Source organism: Micropterus dolomieu, linkage group LG22 (genome assembly GCF_021292245.1).
Source record: "Micropterus dolomieu isolate WLL.071019.BEF.003 ecotype Adirondacks linkage group LG22, ASM2129224v1, whole genome shotgun sequence".
Classification (NCBI taxonomy): domain Eukaryota; kingdom Metazoa; phylum Chordata; class Actinopteri; order Centrarchiformes; family Centrarchidae; genus Micropterus; species Micropterus dolomieu.
The window spans coordinates 14,936,377-14,947,629 of NC_060171.1; the positions used below are offsets into that span (position 1 = coordinate 14,936,377).

At 41.1% G+C, this 11,253-nt stretch overlaps 1 protein-coding gene and 1 long non-coding RNA gene across 5 annotated transcripts in view; one reads left to right on the forward strand and one right to left on the reverse strand.

The window, feature by feature from the left end:
• Nucleotides 1-1,982: 1,982 nt before the first annotated feature.
• pidd1 (p53-induced death domain protein 1) lies at nucleotides 1,983-11,207 on the forward strand. Of its 2 annotated transcripts, XR_006822726.1 has the most exons (16): nucleotides 1,983-3,172; nucleotides 3,317-3,730; nucleotides 3,874-4,026; nucleotides 4,822-4,873; nucleotides 4,984-5,185; nucleotides 5,754-5,903; nucleotides 6,027-6,200; nucleotides 6,284-6,431; nucleotides 6,517-6,652; nucleotides 6,739-6,889; nucleotides 7,087-7,210; nucleotides 7,355-7,470; nucleotides 7,844-7,951; nucleotides 8,270-8,466; nucleotides 8,723-8,901; nucleotides 9,940-10,074. XR_006822726.1 is itself a non-coding variant. In XM_046036755.1 (15 exons), exons 1-15 carry the CDS (start codon nucleotides 2,515-2,517, stop codon nucleotides 10,172-10,174), a joined length of 3,018 nt encoding a protein of 1,005 aa, XP_045892711.1. In that variant the 5' UTR covers nucleotides 1,984-2,514; the 3' UTR covers nucleotides 10,175-11,207. The 2 variants fall into 2 exon arrangements, 1 of the variants encoding a protein (XP_045892711.1); XM_046036755.1 differs by lacking the exon at nucleotides 8,723-8,901 and having other exon boundaries at nucleotides 1,984-3,172; nucleotides 9,940-11,207.
• LOC123961401 overlaps nucleotides 9,689-11,253 on the reverse strand; it is a 2,466-nt gene continuing 901 nt past the window's right edge. For 2 of the 3 annotated variants that reach the window (XR_006822727.1, XR_006822728.1), the window contains exons 2-4: nucleotides 10,720-10,772; nucleotides 10,208-10,342; nucleotides 9,689-10,060 (exon numbers count right to left, since the gene is read on the reverse strand). This is a non-coding gene — a long non-coding RNA (uncharacterized LOC123961401). Of the gene's footprint in view, nucleotides 10,061-10,207; nucleotides 10,343-10,719; nucleotides 10,773-10,932; nucleotides 11,201-11,253 lie in introns of those variants that run through there. The other variant, XR_006822729.1, reaches the window with a different exon arrangement.

Sequence of the window (11,253 nt, forward strand, 5' to 3'; positions counted from 1 at the left end):
GACTTGTTGTTATTTTGCCCACTTGTGTGGGAGGAGGAGTTGAGAGAAGGAGGAAGGTGCAGAGCAAACCGGCTTGTCCAATCACAATCGACACCGCAAAGCAAAGTGACCAATCATAATTGAGAAAGTTGATAAAGTGACCAATCATAATCCGCACCGCTGACACATAGGTGAAGTCAACGAGCGGGCACTTCGCTCTGTCAAAAATTCTCCCCAGAAGAGATAGGCCTACGCGTTTGGTTTTGCTATAATTTTATCTGTCTGTTTGTTTTTTTGTTCACATAGTTTATCTTTTTGTTGATTATGAAATAGGAATAATGTGTAGGCCTATTGATCAAAGTCCGACTATGCAATATTGGCTAGATTAATCTATTGTTTACAGATCAATTAAAGCAAATCTGCAATAGTGCGCACTAATAGTTGTCTGCGCTTGTTTATTAGTGGTAGTGGTGATTTTAGAATAGAACAAACACTTTCAATGTGCCTGAACATCATCTTAGTTTTGAGAAACTTTGTTCCTGGAGAAAAAATAGAATCTGTCCTACTGACAAGGGTGTCCAAATTTGGCTTGTTTGCAGTGTCCCCGTTACAAAATAGTAAACGGTAGTAGGGTTTCACAAGAAATCATAATGAAATCACAAATGCATTGCATCTGAAGCACATTCAACAATAACAATGAAATGTTTTTCTTGAACACTTCCTTGAATTTACTGATCGAGGTCATGATTCCTCAGGGATCGCATCCTAATCTGAAAGCACCATCAGCTAGGGGTCATTTGTCTAAAAAAAAAAGTTATCTCTGCTCTATCAAGTGTACCATAAGATAAGTAATTCTGGCTGAGTTCAAAGAAAAGTGACTCAGAAGGTGATAGATATGTGTCTGACCAGATGATGACCGATGCACTGGGAGGTTTGGGAGGGAGAATGTTGTTATTGAACACAAATAGGCTAGCTCCCTGAACCACTGTCTCCCTTTGGCACAGTGCACAGGACAAATTCTTCTCCAACATAAATAAATGGTTTCCACAACAGAGATGAACTTTTGACACAGTTTCTTAACCAATATGCAGTGCATTTTGTACCGATGGATCACGAGTGGGTCATCAGATAAACCCAAAATGTATAACACTTTTTTGAAGAAGCATGACATGAAAACATGCAGTGATTTTTTTTTTAAATCTTACTTTAATCTAAAGACAAATGATGCATTATAAGATTGAAATAAAAAATATTTAAAAAATTCGTCTTTAAACAATTAATTAATTATTGAAAGTTTAAAAATGGCTTCTGAATAAAGAGTGTTGTTGTTACACTCACGTGTTTCTAAAAGAAAAGACAGATTTGGTGTAGGATAATAATAATAATGATAAGAATAATAAGAATAAGAATGAAAAGAATAAGAACACATTTTATTTATATAACGATTTTCAAGATACACTTTAGAATAAAAGAAGGCTACATTACACACAATAACAAAAGGTGAAACAATCCTAATGATACATAAAATACATTAAAGCAAGTGAAACAGTAAAATCAGCAACAACAGATGAAATGTGATTTTGTTAGAGGATGAAGGATGAATTTTCTGTTTTAAACAATAAAAAGAGCCTTGCTTTAGCGAAAACAACAAAAACAAGCACTGTTACAACTGCTGCTCCTGGGTTACACTGTAAACATGTTACTTTAATGCTATTTTAATTAATATAATTAGAAATGTTTACAGCGGGTCACGTGCAAACAATTTATGTATTGTGTGTTGTTTGTGTGACAGTCTCTATGCAGTCCGTGCTGTCAGTACTACAGAGGTCAGTACCACCTCAAAGCTAAACAGCGCCGCCGGGTGGCTGAGCAGGGAATGACACTGACAGCGAGCGCACACGTTGACACAACTGTCCCGCCCTGAGTTGAAACTTTGGCGGCGCATTCATCGAGGCGGTCGGTTTAGAATACAGCAACACCCGGAGAGGCGGGGCTCCTTAATTATAAATCGATACTGGCGGATAGACTCCTCCCGTCGTCCGTCGGTGGGCCACGTAGAAGAAAACGAACGAGCCACTGTGACGGAAAGCCTTTTCTTTAAAAACATTAGCGGACATGAGGAAGTAAAAGTAAGCAGAGTGGGATCGAGATACAGGGCGGATTGGAGAAGCAGGTTAACCCAGAGACTAATATTACACATTACTAAGTAAATAACCGTTCATTAGCTAGTAAGTAACAATAGAAACGACTCATAAAGGTCACTAATGTAGGCACGAAGGCCATTAGATATGTTGTTTTAGCCAACATTTACGTAAATAGCTAACGTTAACGTCACTGTAACATCCATGTTACACTAGCAAACATGTCAAGTAAAACGTTCCTCGTCGCCTTTCATGGCTGTCATTTAGCTCCATCTGGCTTTAATGACAATGAACGTATCCAGTCGTGTCATGATGCAGAAAGAAAACCTCGGGCCAGTATTTAACTAATGGGCAACTGTTGGGGAGCTGTCTAGTGTTATGAACAGTGGCTTCAATGGAGAGAAGCAGCGAGGAGGGGGCAGCAGGTCCTGATGATGAGGATGCAGACCTGGCAGCCGGTTGGATTTTGAAGCCAGGCAGGTCTGAGGCTGAAGAAGTAGAAGTGACATCTGCATGCAATCCATTAAAGACAACATCCCAAGGTGGAGCTGCAGACCGTTCTACAGACATTTTGGCTCTGAGGCTCTGGAGAGGACTTGTGCACCAGGATCAGGAGCAGTCAGAGAGGGAGACTGGACCAGTAATGTCTGATGGCCAAACAGAAGTTGTTGAGCCAGAGAGGGAGGCTTCCTCCGTGTCTCCCTCCAGCCTCATGGACACCTGTGGTCCTTCCATATCAACCCTCCCCTCCTCTTACTCCTCCATGCATCATCATGCCAATTTTTCTTCCTCATCCTCCTCCTCGCCCACCCTGTCTCTGACTCCACCCTTGCCTCCCTCTGTGGAGCTCTCAGCTGTGTTGACTAATACAAAGCTGACCCTGGATGTTTACTTGGGAGGAGCAGCTGTACTGCCACTGCTTTGGGGGTCCATCCCAGGGCAGCTGAGGGGCCTCCGGTACCTGACACTGGGCTCTGAGGATAAACCAGGCCTGGATGGCGCACTGGATGTCCTACCCCATCTAACAGAGCTGCGCTCACTGACTATTCGGGGTACTTTTCTGATCAGTTTCCCATTGTTTTAGCTGTTTGTTGGCAAAATGTTTAGATACAAAGGTACTTTATAATCTGGATGTGTTTTTCCTTGCTTTGCTCCAATATTTTGGCTTCTAACTACACTATTCTGTGTAATTCAAGGACACCGTTTTCATGACTCGCAAGGTGACCCGCTGCCTGGCCTGCTCACCACTTTGCCCACATCTGTTTCCTCACTTTCTCATCTGGTGCACCTGGATCTCTCCTTCAACCAGCTCTCCTGTCTGCCATCCTGCCTTCTCAGCTTTCCCGTGTTGTCTTCTTTGCTCCTCTGTCACAACCACCTCTCAGCTTTGCCTCCTGACATAGGCCAGCTGTCCTCCCTCACCTACCTCTCCCTCCTTGGGAACGAGCTGGTCTCTCTTCCCCCGAGTCTGGGTCAGCTGAAAGCCCTACAGACGCTGGATATATCACATAACCTCCTTCAGCAACTACCTGATGAAATTGGTTCTCTGGAGGAGCTTGTTAAGCTGGAGTTGTGCCACAACAAGCTGAAGCAGCTGCCAGAGAACATGGGTAAGAGTGTAAGGGTGAGAGGGTGTGTCAGTGAAAGACCTTTACAGTAATCAACTGGAGGTCTCATTTTGTTTCATGTGAGTTAAATTCATGAATCCAGCAATAAAAGAAAAGATGTAACCCTCATGTTCTTTGTTGCCCAGGCTCTCTCCTCTCCCTCAGGGAGCTTGTCATCTACAGCAATGACCTCCGCCTGATCCCACATTGTCTGAACAAACTGCCTCTGCTGAAAATAGATGTGCGTGACAATCCTTTGGGACAACCCCCAACCCCTCCTCCTCTCCCTCCTACACCTGGTGAGTAGTGAAAAAAAAAGGGAAGAAATTGTGAATAATGTCAATCAGTGTTTCCAAAATCCCAAGATGACGTCCTCAAATGTCTTGTTATGTCCACAAACCAAATATATTCAGTTTACTGTCACAGAGGAGTTATGAAATCAGAAAATATGAGGGCTGGGCAATAAAACAATGAGAATTATTGTGATATAATTTTCCTCAATAGCAATATAACAAATGTTCAATAAACATTTGATATAATTCATTTGGATCAAAAAGGAATTAGCACTTAAGTTTTCTATTAAGATATTTATTTTGTTGAGGAAAAGAGATTGAAAAAAGATTTTACTTAATTTTACTCATGTATATTTGTTGAAAAAAGATTTTATCATAAAATGTTTTGACTGTTCTATCTCAGATTTGTTAAATCATCCACTGTTTGTCATGTCTGACCATAAAGAATAGTTTAAAACCACAATTAACCATCTGGTTTCTTCAACTTTCACTCAGGAGCAAAACTCAGCCTTGAAACTTGAAAAAGAATAATTATTTGACATTTATCGTTATACCTATCGATATTGAATTGTATAAAATTTTTCCATATCACCCAGGCCTAGAAAATATTCATATTTAAGAAGCTCGAATCAGATATTTTTTTCCAGAAAAATGACTCAAACGCATTAATCAATTATCGTAATACTTTGCGATTCATTTAATTTAACTAATCGATTATTAGATTAATCGTTGCAGCTCTAATACAGTGGTTACATTTGCTGTCAGCATATTCACTCTGTTGCATCGCTGTTTCTTTACCAGAACAGGCAGAAAGAAAAATTCCAGAGCTACACCTCGGATTTAATCAGCACAGGTACAGTGTCACTTTCAGCACGGGAATATTTTCTTAGTCTCTGCAGTAATGTTGTCAATTAAGGTGTTCCTGACTAGGTTAAGGTTAAAGATGCTCCTTTTGCTCCTTAGTTTCTGTGTTTCGTCTGCTGGGTGTCATGTGTTTCTCCCAGGGGGGGCTGAGCTGCTTTTCCCCCCGGGGTGCCTGGTGACAGCCAAAAGACTGGAGTGGGTTGAGAAAAGGCCAGAGAGAAAGTGGGTGTGGCTGGAGGAGCACGACATCTTACTGAGTCGTCCACTGGAACTTCGTCCTCATGGAATTACCTTTCTAAAGGTATAAAATATAGGAAGGGTTGGGGGCGGGGATTTAAGTACAACTTTTACAGGGACACCGGTTTTACACTTGAAAATCCGTTGTATGATGAGAGATGGGAAAAACTGTTAGTGTATAGTGTCTAAAGGAGCGTTGGCAAGAAAAAATAACCCTTATGATGTCATGGTGATGTCATTAGGGTTATCTCATCTTGGTCTTAGATACAAATCAATAGCATTACATACATCTACAGAAGATGTAGAGTTTAAGAGGTGCGGGCATTTACCAGGTAGGGATGATCTAAAGGAAATACTATCAAGTTCCCTTTTGGGAAACGTAGGATTCAGTGTTTTTGGAACTTTACCCAACAGAGACTAAAAGTCAGGATATCTCTGCCTCTGCTGCACAGATTTTGATAATTTATTTTTAAATCTGGCTCTCAGAAGTCCCTTAATTTTATGGAAGTGCAAAATTGTGAAAACATACAGAATCTTGAACTTTTTTGTTTTGATCCTTCGCAAGTTATTCTTGTTCCATTTTTCCTGCACCTGCGTGACGTAAGTGTACTTCAACTCTGAAATCTTTACAGCCTGTGGAGGTGTGTGTGCCGTACCGTCGGAAAAAAAGAAGGGAGGTGGTGGTGCAGAGGTTTGACGGGCAGTCGTGGAGCACTCTGCCCACTGTTCTGAGGAGAGGAAGCGAGAGCCATAGCAGTCACCCTGGTGGACGTCCTGCCAGGGTAAAGTATAAAACCTCCCACTGTAAAATCATTTTATTACAGTTGTATTCAAGCTTTATTTTTGTCTTGGTTGTGCAAATTATAAATTTAGTGCTAAAAAATGACCTCTTGATACACCTGTAGCTGGCCTGCTGCGCAGTGAGACAATTCTCCTGGTTTATGGCAGTGTCCCGGCCAATAAAGGACAGTTGCTCTGTTACACCAACTGGAGCCCTGCTGGTGTCCAGCTCTGACCCGGGAATTAAGCTCCACTTCCCTCCAGACTCAACCACGCAGACCCGAACTATAACTTTACAGGTAGCACTACAGTTTATGGAAGTTTATATCAGTTTGTCACTGCGGTATCTGTGGAAGGTTTTAGTTTGTCTCTCTTTCTGTAGGTGCTGCAGGTATCTGTGTCAGAGGTACAGTCACTGTGTGGTGATCCTCAGGCCAGCGTTAGCCCTCTCCTTTGCCTCTCTCAGACTCCCAGCATAGATTTCCTGCAGCCTATCAAAGTTCAGGTCCCTCTGCCTTCAGGAGTAACAGGTGAAATACGCCGTATACCTATACCTTCATACATGTTTATAACAGAATGTATTAGCATGTATTAACATGTCTGGAGATTCTGCAGGCCATACAGTTGATATGTCATGTTTGCATCTGCTACATGGAGACCCCAGCGCCCAAACCTGGACTGACATTACATCGCAAGTGTCCCTTTACGTCACCCATTTGTATGCCATTTTCTACGTCACACATTTTTCCTGGTAAGTTTTTATAATATATTCTCCTTATGTATGTTTGATTTATATTTTTAAATTGTATTAATACATCCCTCTCTGCATCATCACAGGTACTGGCTGTGGTACACCACTCAGCGCTGTGTTAGTGGGGTGGTCAGGAAGGTCTATCAGAGGCTGAAACAGTTTAAAGTCCAGTTCCTCGTCCTCCAGCGGAAGACTGACCCCTCACAAGTTATGCTACAGTGTTTACCTTCTAACAAGGTTTGTAATTCTCCTCTCTATGCTGTAGTTTAAAATAACTTCTTACACCAAGAATCATCTGTATATCAGCCCTCTTCTCTCAGCCTCTGCTTTAGGGTGTCGGCTCTGTGTGATTCAAATGGACTTCATCATGGGTGTTTTCCATTGTAACTTTTCTGCATAAATACCGAACAGTGATTGTGTTGCATCCTGCCCAGGTGGACGGCAGAGTACAGTCTTTGTCAGAGCAATATGAAGGACCTCAGCCTTCAGACCTGTGTGACCTGTTGGAAGGAGAGCAGTTCTTCGCCGGCTTTGAGAGGGGCTTAGATATCAGCACAGGTCTGAAGTCCTCTTTGCGGCTCTATCTTAAATAAACATTTTTTTCCCCCCGCTCCCTTTCCTTCCAAGGTCTCATGAGGTGCTGTTGTGTAATAATTGTCCTTAAAGAGCTATTTGTAAGAAGTATTTTCCTGTTTTCTCCAGAGAGACCAGACTGTACGGAGGGAAGACTGTGTTTTGTGTTTTACTCCAGCCTGAAGAATCTGAAGGAAGTATACATCTGTCCAGCTCAGGGTCAGAAGGGGCCTGTGAGGGGACAAGTAAGACACACATCGTATTCAACAGACAAGGAAGTGCCTTGACTGGAAATAATTATTTCTGCTGTGTTTCCTGTCTGTACGTCATATGTGTATTATGTTAAAGAGTTAATACTGAGAAGTACAGCCTCAAAATGTGTTTTAGAATTGAGTGAAAACCATAGAACATATAAAAAACAGGTCAAACACATTCACACACATACAAACATTGTATGGATGTTTCTACCTTTGTTGTTACTCATTGTAACGTGTACCAGTTCACCGTGGCTGCCCGTTAGTGCCAGTTAGAAATGCACTTGTTGTTTTGTCCCAGGAATCAGTCTGTAAGCATGGTTTGGACAACACATTGAAAATATGTTTTGGACGTCTGTTACAGGTGTCTTTTTATAGAGGGGAGATTCCCAGCAATCTGCCAGAGGAAGTGGCGAGAAAGAGGAAAGGACCTGACAGCCAGTGGCTTGCAACTCTGCCGTTAAGACTTCCTGTCAGTTGAAGTGACATACTTGTTTTCCTTATTTCATATAATATATTTCATATTTTTGTATTTCTGGATAGTAAATTAATTCATATGAACCTGTTAAAATATTGGATGTATCCTTATAATATTTGAACATGACTATATTGGTTAGAAATGTAAATGTCCAGTGTTCCTCCTATACACACTATTATTTAGCATCTAAACTAGATGCTTATTTCTTCCAACTAAAATAACAAAATAATGCTTGTTAGCTGTTATTTGCAAATAACATAAAAACCTGAGTGAAACACTGCACGTATTATTTCCTCTCTGTTTTTGTCATAGGCTCTAAACTCAGAAAATAATTTCATCATGGAAGAGCTCCAGCATCCTCCTCTGAACCTTGGTGACCCCGAGAGCGGCTACCTGACAGAAGCCAACCTGCTGTCCATCTCTCTTCAGATAGGACAGGACTGGCGTGTTATTGGCATCAATCTTGGCTTAAGCTACCAGGAGTTGGACCGCATCCAGTACAAGTACAGGTAGGAATTACATACTGCATCATGTTTAGCCAAAATTCAGTAAAACAGTATCAGTAATTCACAGGTCATGATATTTTCTGATTTACTAACTGGTTTTACAAGCTGTCCTATACTTGCTTTTTAGATCTAAATTCAGCACAGTTATACGTTTATTTTAAAGGACCGGTGCGTAGGATTTAGTGGCATCCAGTGATGAGGTTGCAGATTGCAACCAACTGATAACCCTTACCTTTACCCTCCCGTTCCAAACGTGTAGGAGAAACTCAGGAGGCCACTAGAGTCACAAAAAAAGCAAAAGGCCCTCTCTAGAGCCAGTGCTTGGTGTGTCTGTTCTGGGCTACTATAGAAACATGGTGGTGCAACATGGCGAACTTCTTGGAAGAGGACCCCCTCCCTTTTTAGATACATAAAGGGCTATAAAGAGCTTGTTCTAAGGTAACAAAAACACGATTCTTATTTACACTATTGAAATATACACTTATATACACTAATGAAAACATAATTCTGAATATTATATTCCATTTCTATTTCTGCCAATATCCCCCTAAGTCTTACACACTGGTCCTTTCAGGCCAAGACTGAGATGCCACATTGCCAAAATGTAACACTACAAAATATTTGGAATGTCTTTGGAAACTTTGACATCTTGCCTAGAACTGAAAGTATTGTGGGTGTTTCAACTACTATGAAACATGAACCGTTATAGAGTTTAAGAGGTTAGGTGCACATTCATATGAAAGCAGAGCTAAATTATAATGAGAAAATAAAAATAAACCTATTAGAGAATACCAACATTATCTCAGCCAGACCGGTTTAATATACATAACCTAGAGGGAGTAAAATGTATAAACATGAGAGAAAGAATAAAGATGAAAATGTACATTTTCTGTTTAAAGCATGAATGATGTAACCAGTGCTTGCGTGTTAGCACAGCCAAAGCCTCAAAGGGAACAGGATAGAGTGAGATGCAATGTGACCGAAGGAGAGAAATGGTAGAGAATTTTGATTGTTTTAATCTGCACAGCCATCACTAAGCCATCTGGGACACTGCAGGAGATTACACACAGACTGATGCTCCCCCCCCACACACACACACACACAGACACACACTCAGTAGTCAGGCTCACAAAACCTGTCATGACACAGGGAGGTGGAAGAAAAATTCATTACGTAAAAGTATACATACATGGTTTCCTGTTTAATAAGAAGTCATAACATGCCATTTTAATGTTTTGTGTATTTTATGGAAGTTGTCCAATAAACGTTTTCCTTTGGAAACAAGTGGTGCATAGCTTAAGCTCCAAGATTTGATTAATACTTATCTATAATGTATACATGGTTTTTCTTCCAACTGCATGGAGAATATAATACTAACACACGAATAGACTGTTTGCAAATTTCATATAGTATGTTTGTTAATGTTCAGTTCAGCCGATGTAAAATTTCTTTTGTATATTCTGCTCTCCTGACCAGGGACAACCTGGGAGCCTTGGTGCTGGACATGCTCTTCCTCTGGGCCCGTGGACAGAGGCACGCAGGACCAGGAGCAGTGTCGAGGCTGGTGGCTGCTATGATAGAGAGCAGCAGGAGAGACCTGGCAGATGAAATTGAGGACATTGTCAGTATAGGAAGGAGAAAGTACTCGGAGTCACTGAGGAGAGTGGGCCTGGAAGCAGAGAGCTCCTCCCTCAGTGAAACCCAGCAGTAGATAAACCCACGCTGGGTGCAGATGCTGACTTACACTTGAATAACCTGTTTGTTTATGATGTGCCCACGTCATCTCATCCTGCTGTCTAAACAACTGTGCTGGAGTACAGAAAATCTTGCAACACAATCATGATAGCCAGCTACCAGCTGGTGGCACCTTTCAAAAGACCTACAGAAGAAAGGTGAAAAGGATTAACTGCAAGAAGAGCCTGTGGCTTGTGTTTTCCACTTTTTAAAATATGTCTCAGTATGCAAGACGGGTAAAGGGAAGAAATTATATGTTATATATGATGAAAATACTCATGGTAAGTTAAAATTTTGGGATACTCAAATGTACTTAGTATGTCATAATCTTGATTTACTACCTCAATTTTAAATTACAGCAACATCTCATAAATGAGTCAGCATCTCATAATGTACACTATGTCAAAATCTTGGTTTATAGTAAGTCACAACTATTGACTTAGTATCTTATAGGTTTGACTTCGTACCTCCATTATTTTGACTTACCATGAGTCTTAATGAGTCTACTGAAGTCACTATTACCTGTTCAGGACAGCATTAAGAGGCAGAGCCCTGGGAGCTGCCTGGTTCACTTCCTGAAAGTGCAAGAGGAGGCCATTTTTATGGTTGATTAAATTTCCTCCTTGTGTGCCTTTGGTCACCTAGAAACCAACGTGGCTGCAGCACAATCTCAAGCATATCAGCACATTTTTAAATGTATGTATGCTTTTTTTATTTATCTATTTGTAGTAAAACCTTGAGATAAAGAAATGTCACATATGTTTGAAGCTTTCTGCTGAGAGTCCTCTGTGGTGAGTCACTGGTTGTTTTAAACACGTTTGTTGCTGCATGCTGCTCCCATAGACTGTATGGCTGCTCCTCATCCCCAACATTTCAACATTTTTCTATTTTGGTGTTCAAGGTCATCTGGTTGAGATGAGTCGTCACGATGACGCCGGCCCCCATCCCCCACCCCTACACCTACACTACAAATAAAATCCGTACTTCTACCACTAGAGGGCCCTTTTAAATCCCTTTTCTGTTTTTTTTATTTTTATTATTCGAGTCCTACTCTAC

Bases quoted from the DNA above. Each gene is read 5' to 3' on its own strand.
- pidd1 (XM_046036755.1), top strand. From the start codon at position 2,515: ATGGAGAGAAGCAGCGAGGAGGGGGCAGCAGGTCCTGATGATGAGGAT. The intron at 4,874-4,983 runs GTACAGTGTCAC...TTTGCTCCTTAG, and splicing joins CTCGGATTTAATCAGCACAG to TTTCTGTGTTTCGTCTGCTG. The intron at 7,211-7,354 runs GTCTGAAGTCCT...TGTTTTCTCCAG, and splicing joins GGGCTTAGATATCAGCACAG to AGAGACCAGACTGTACGGAG.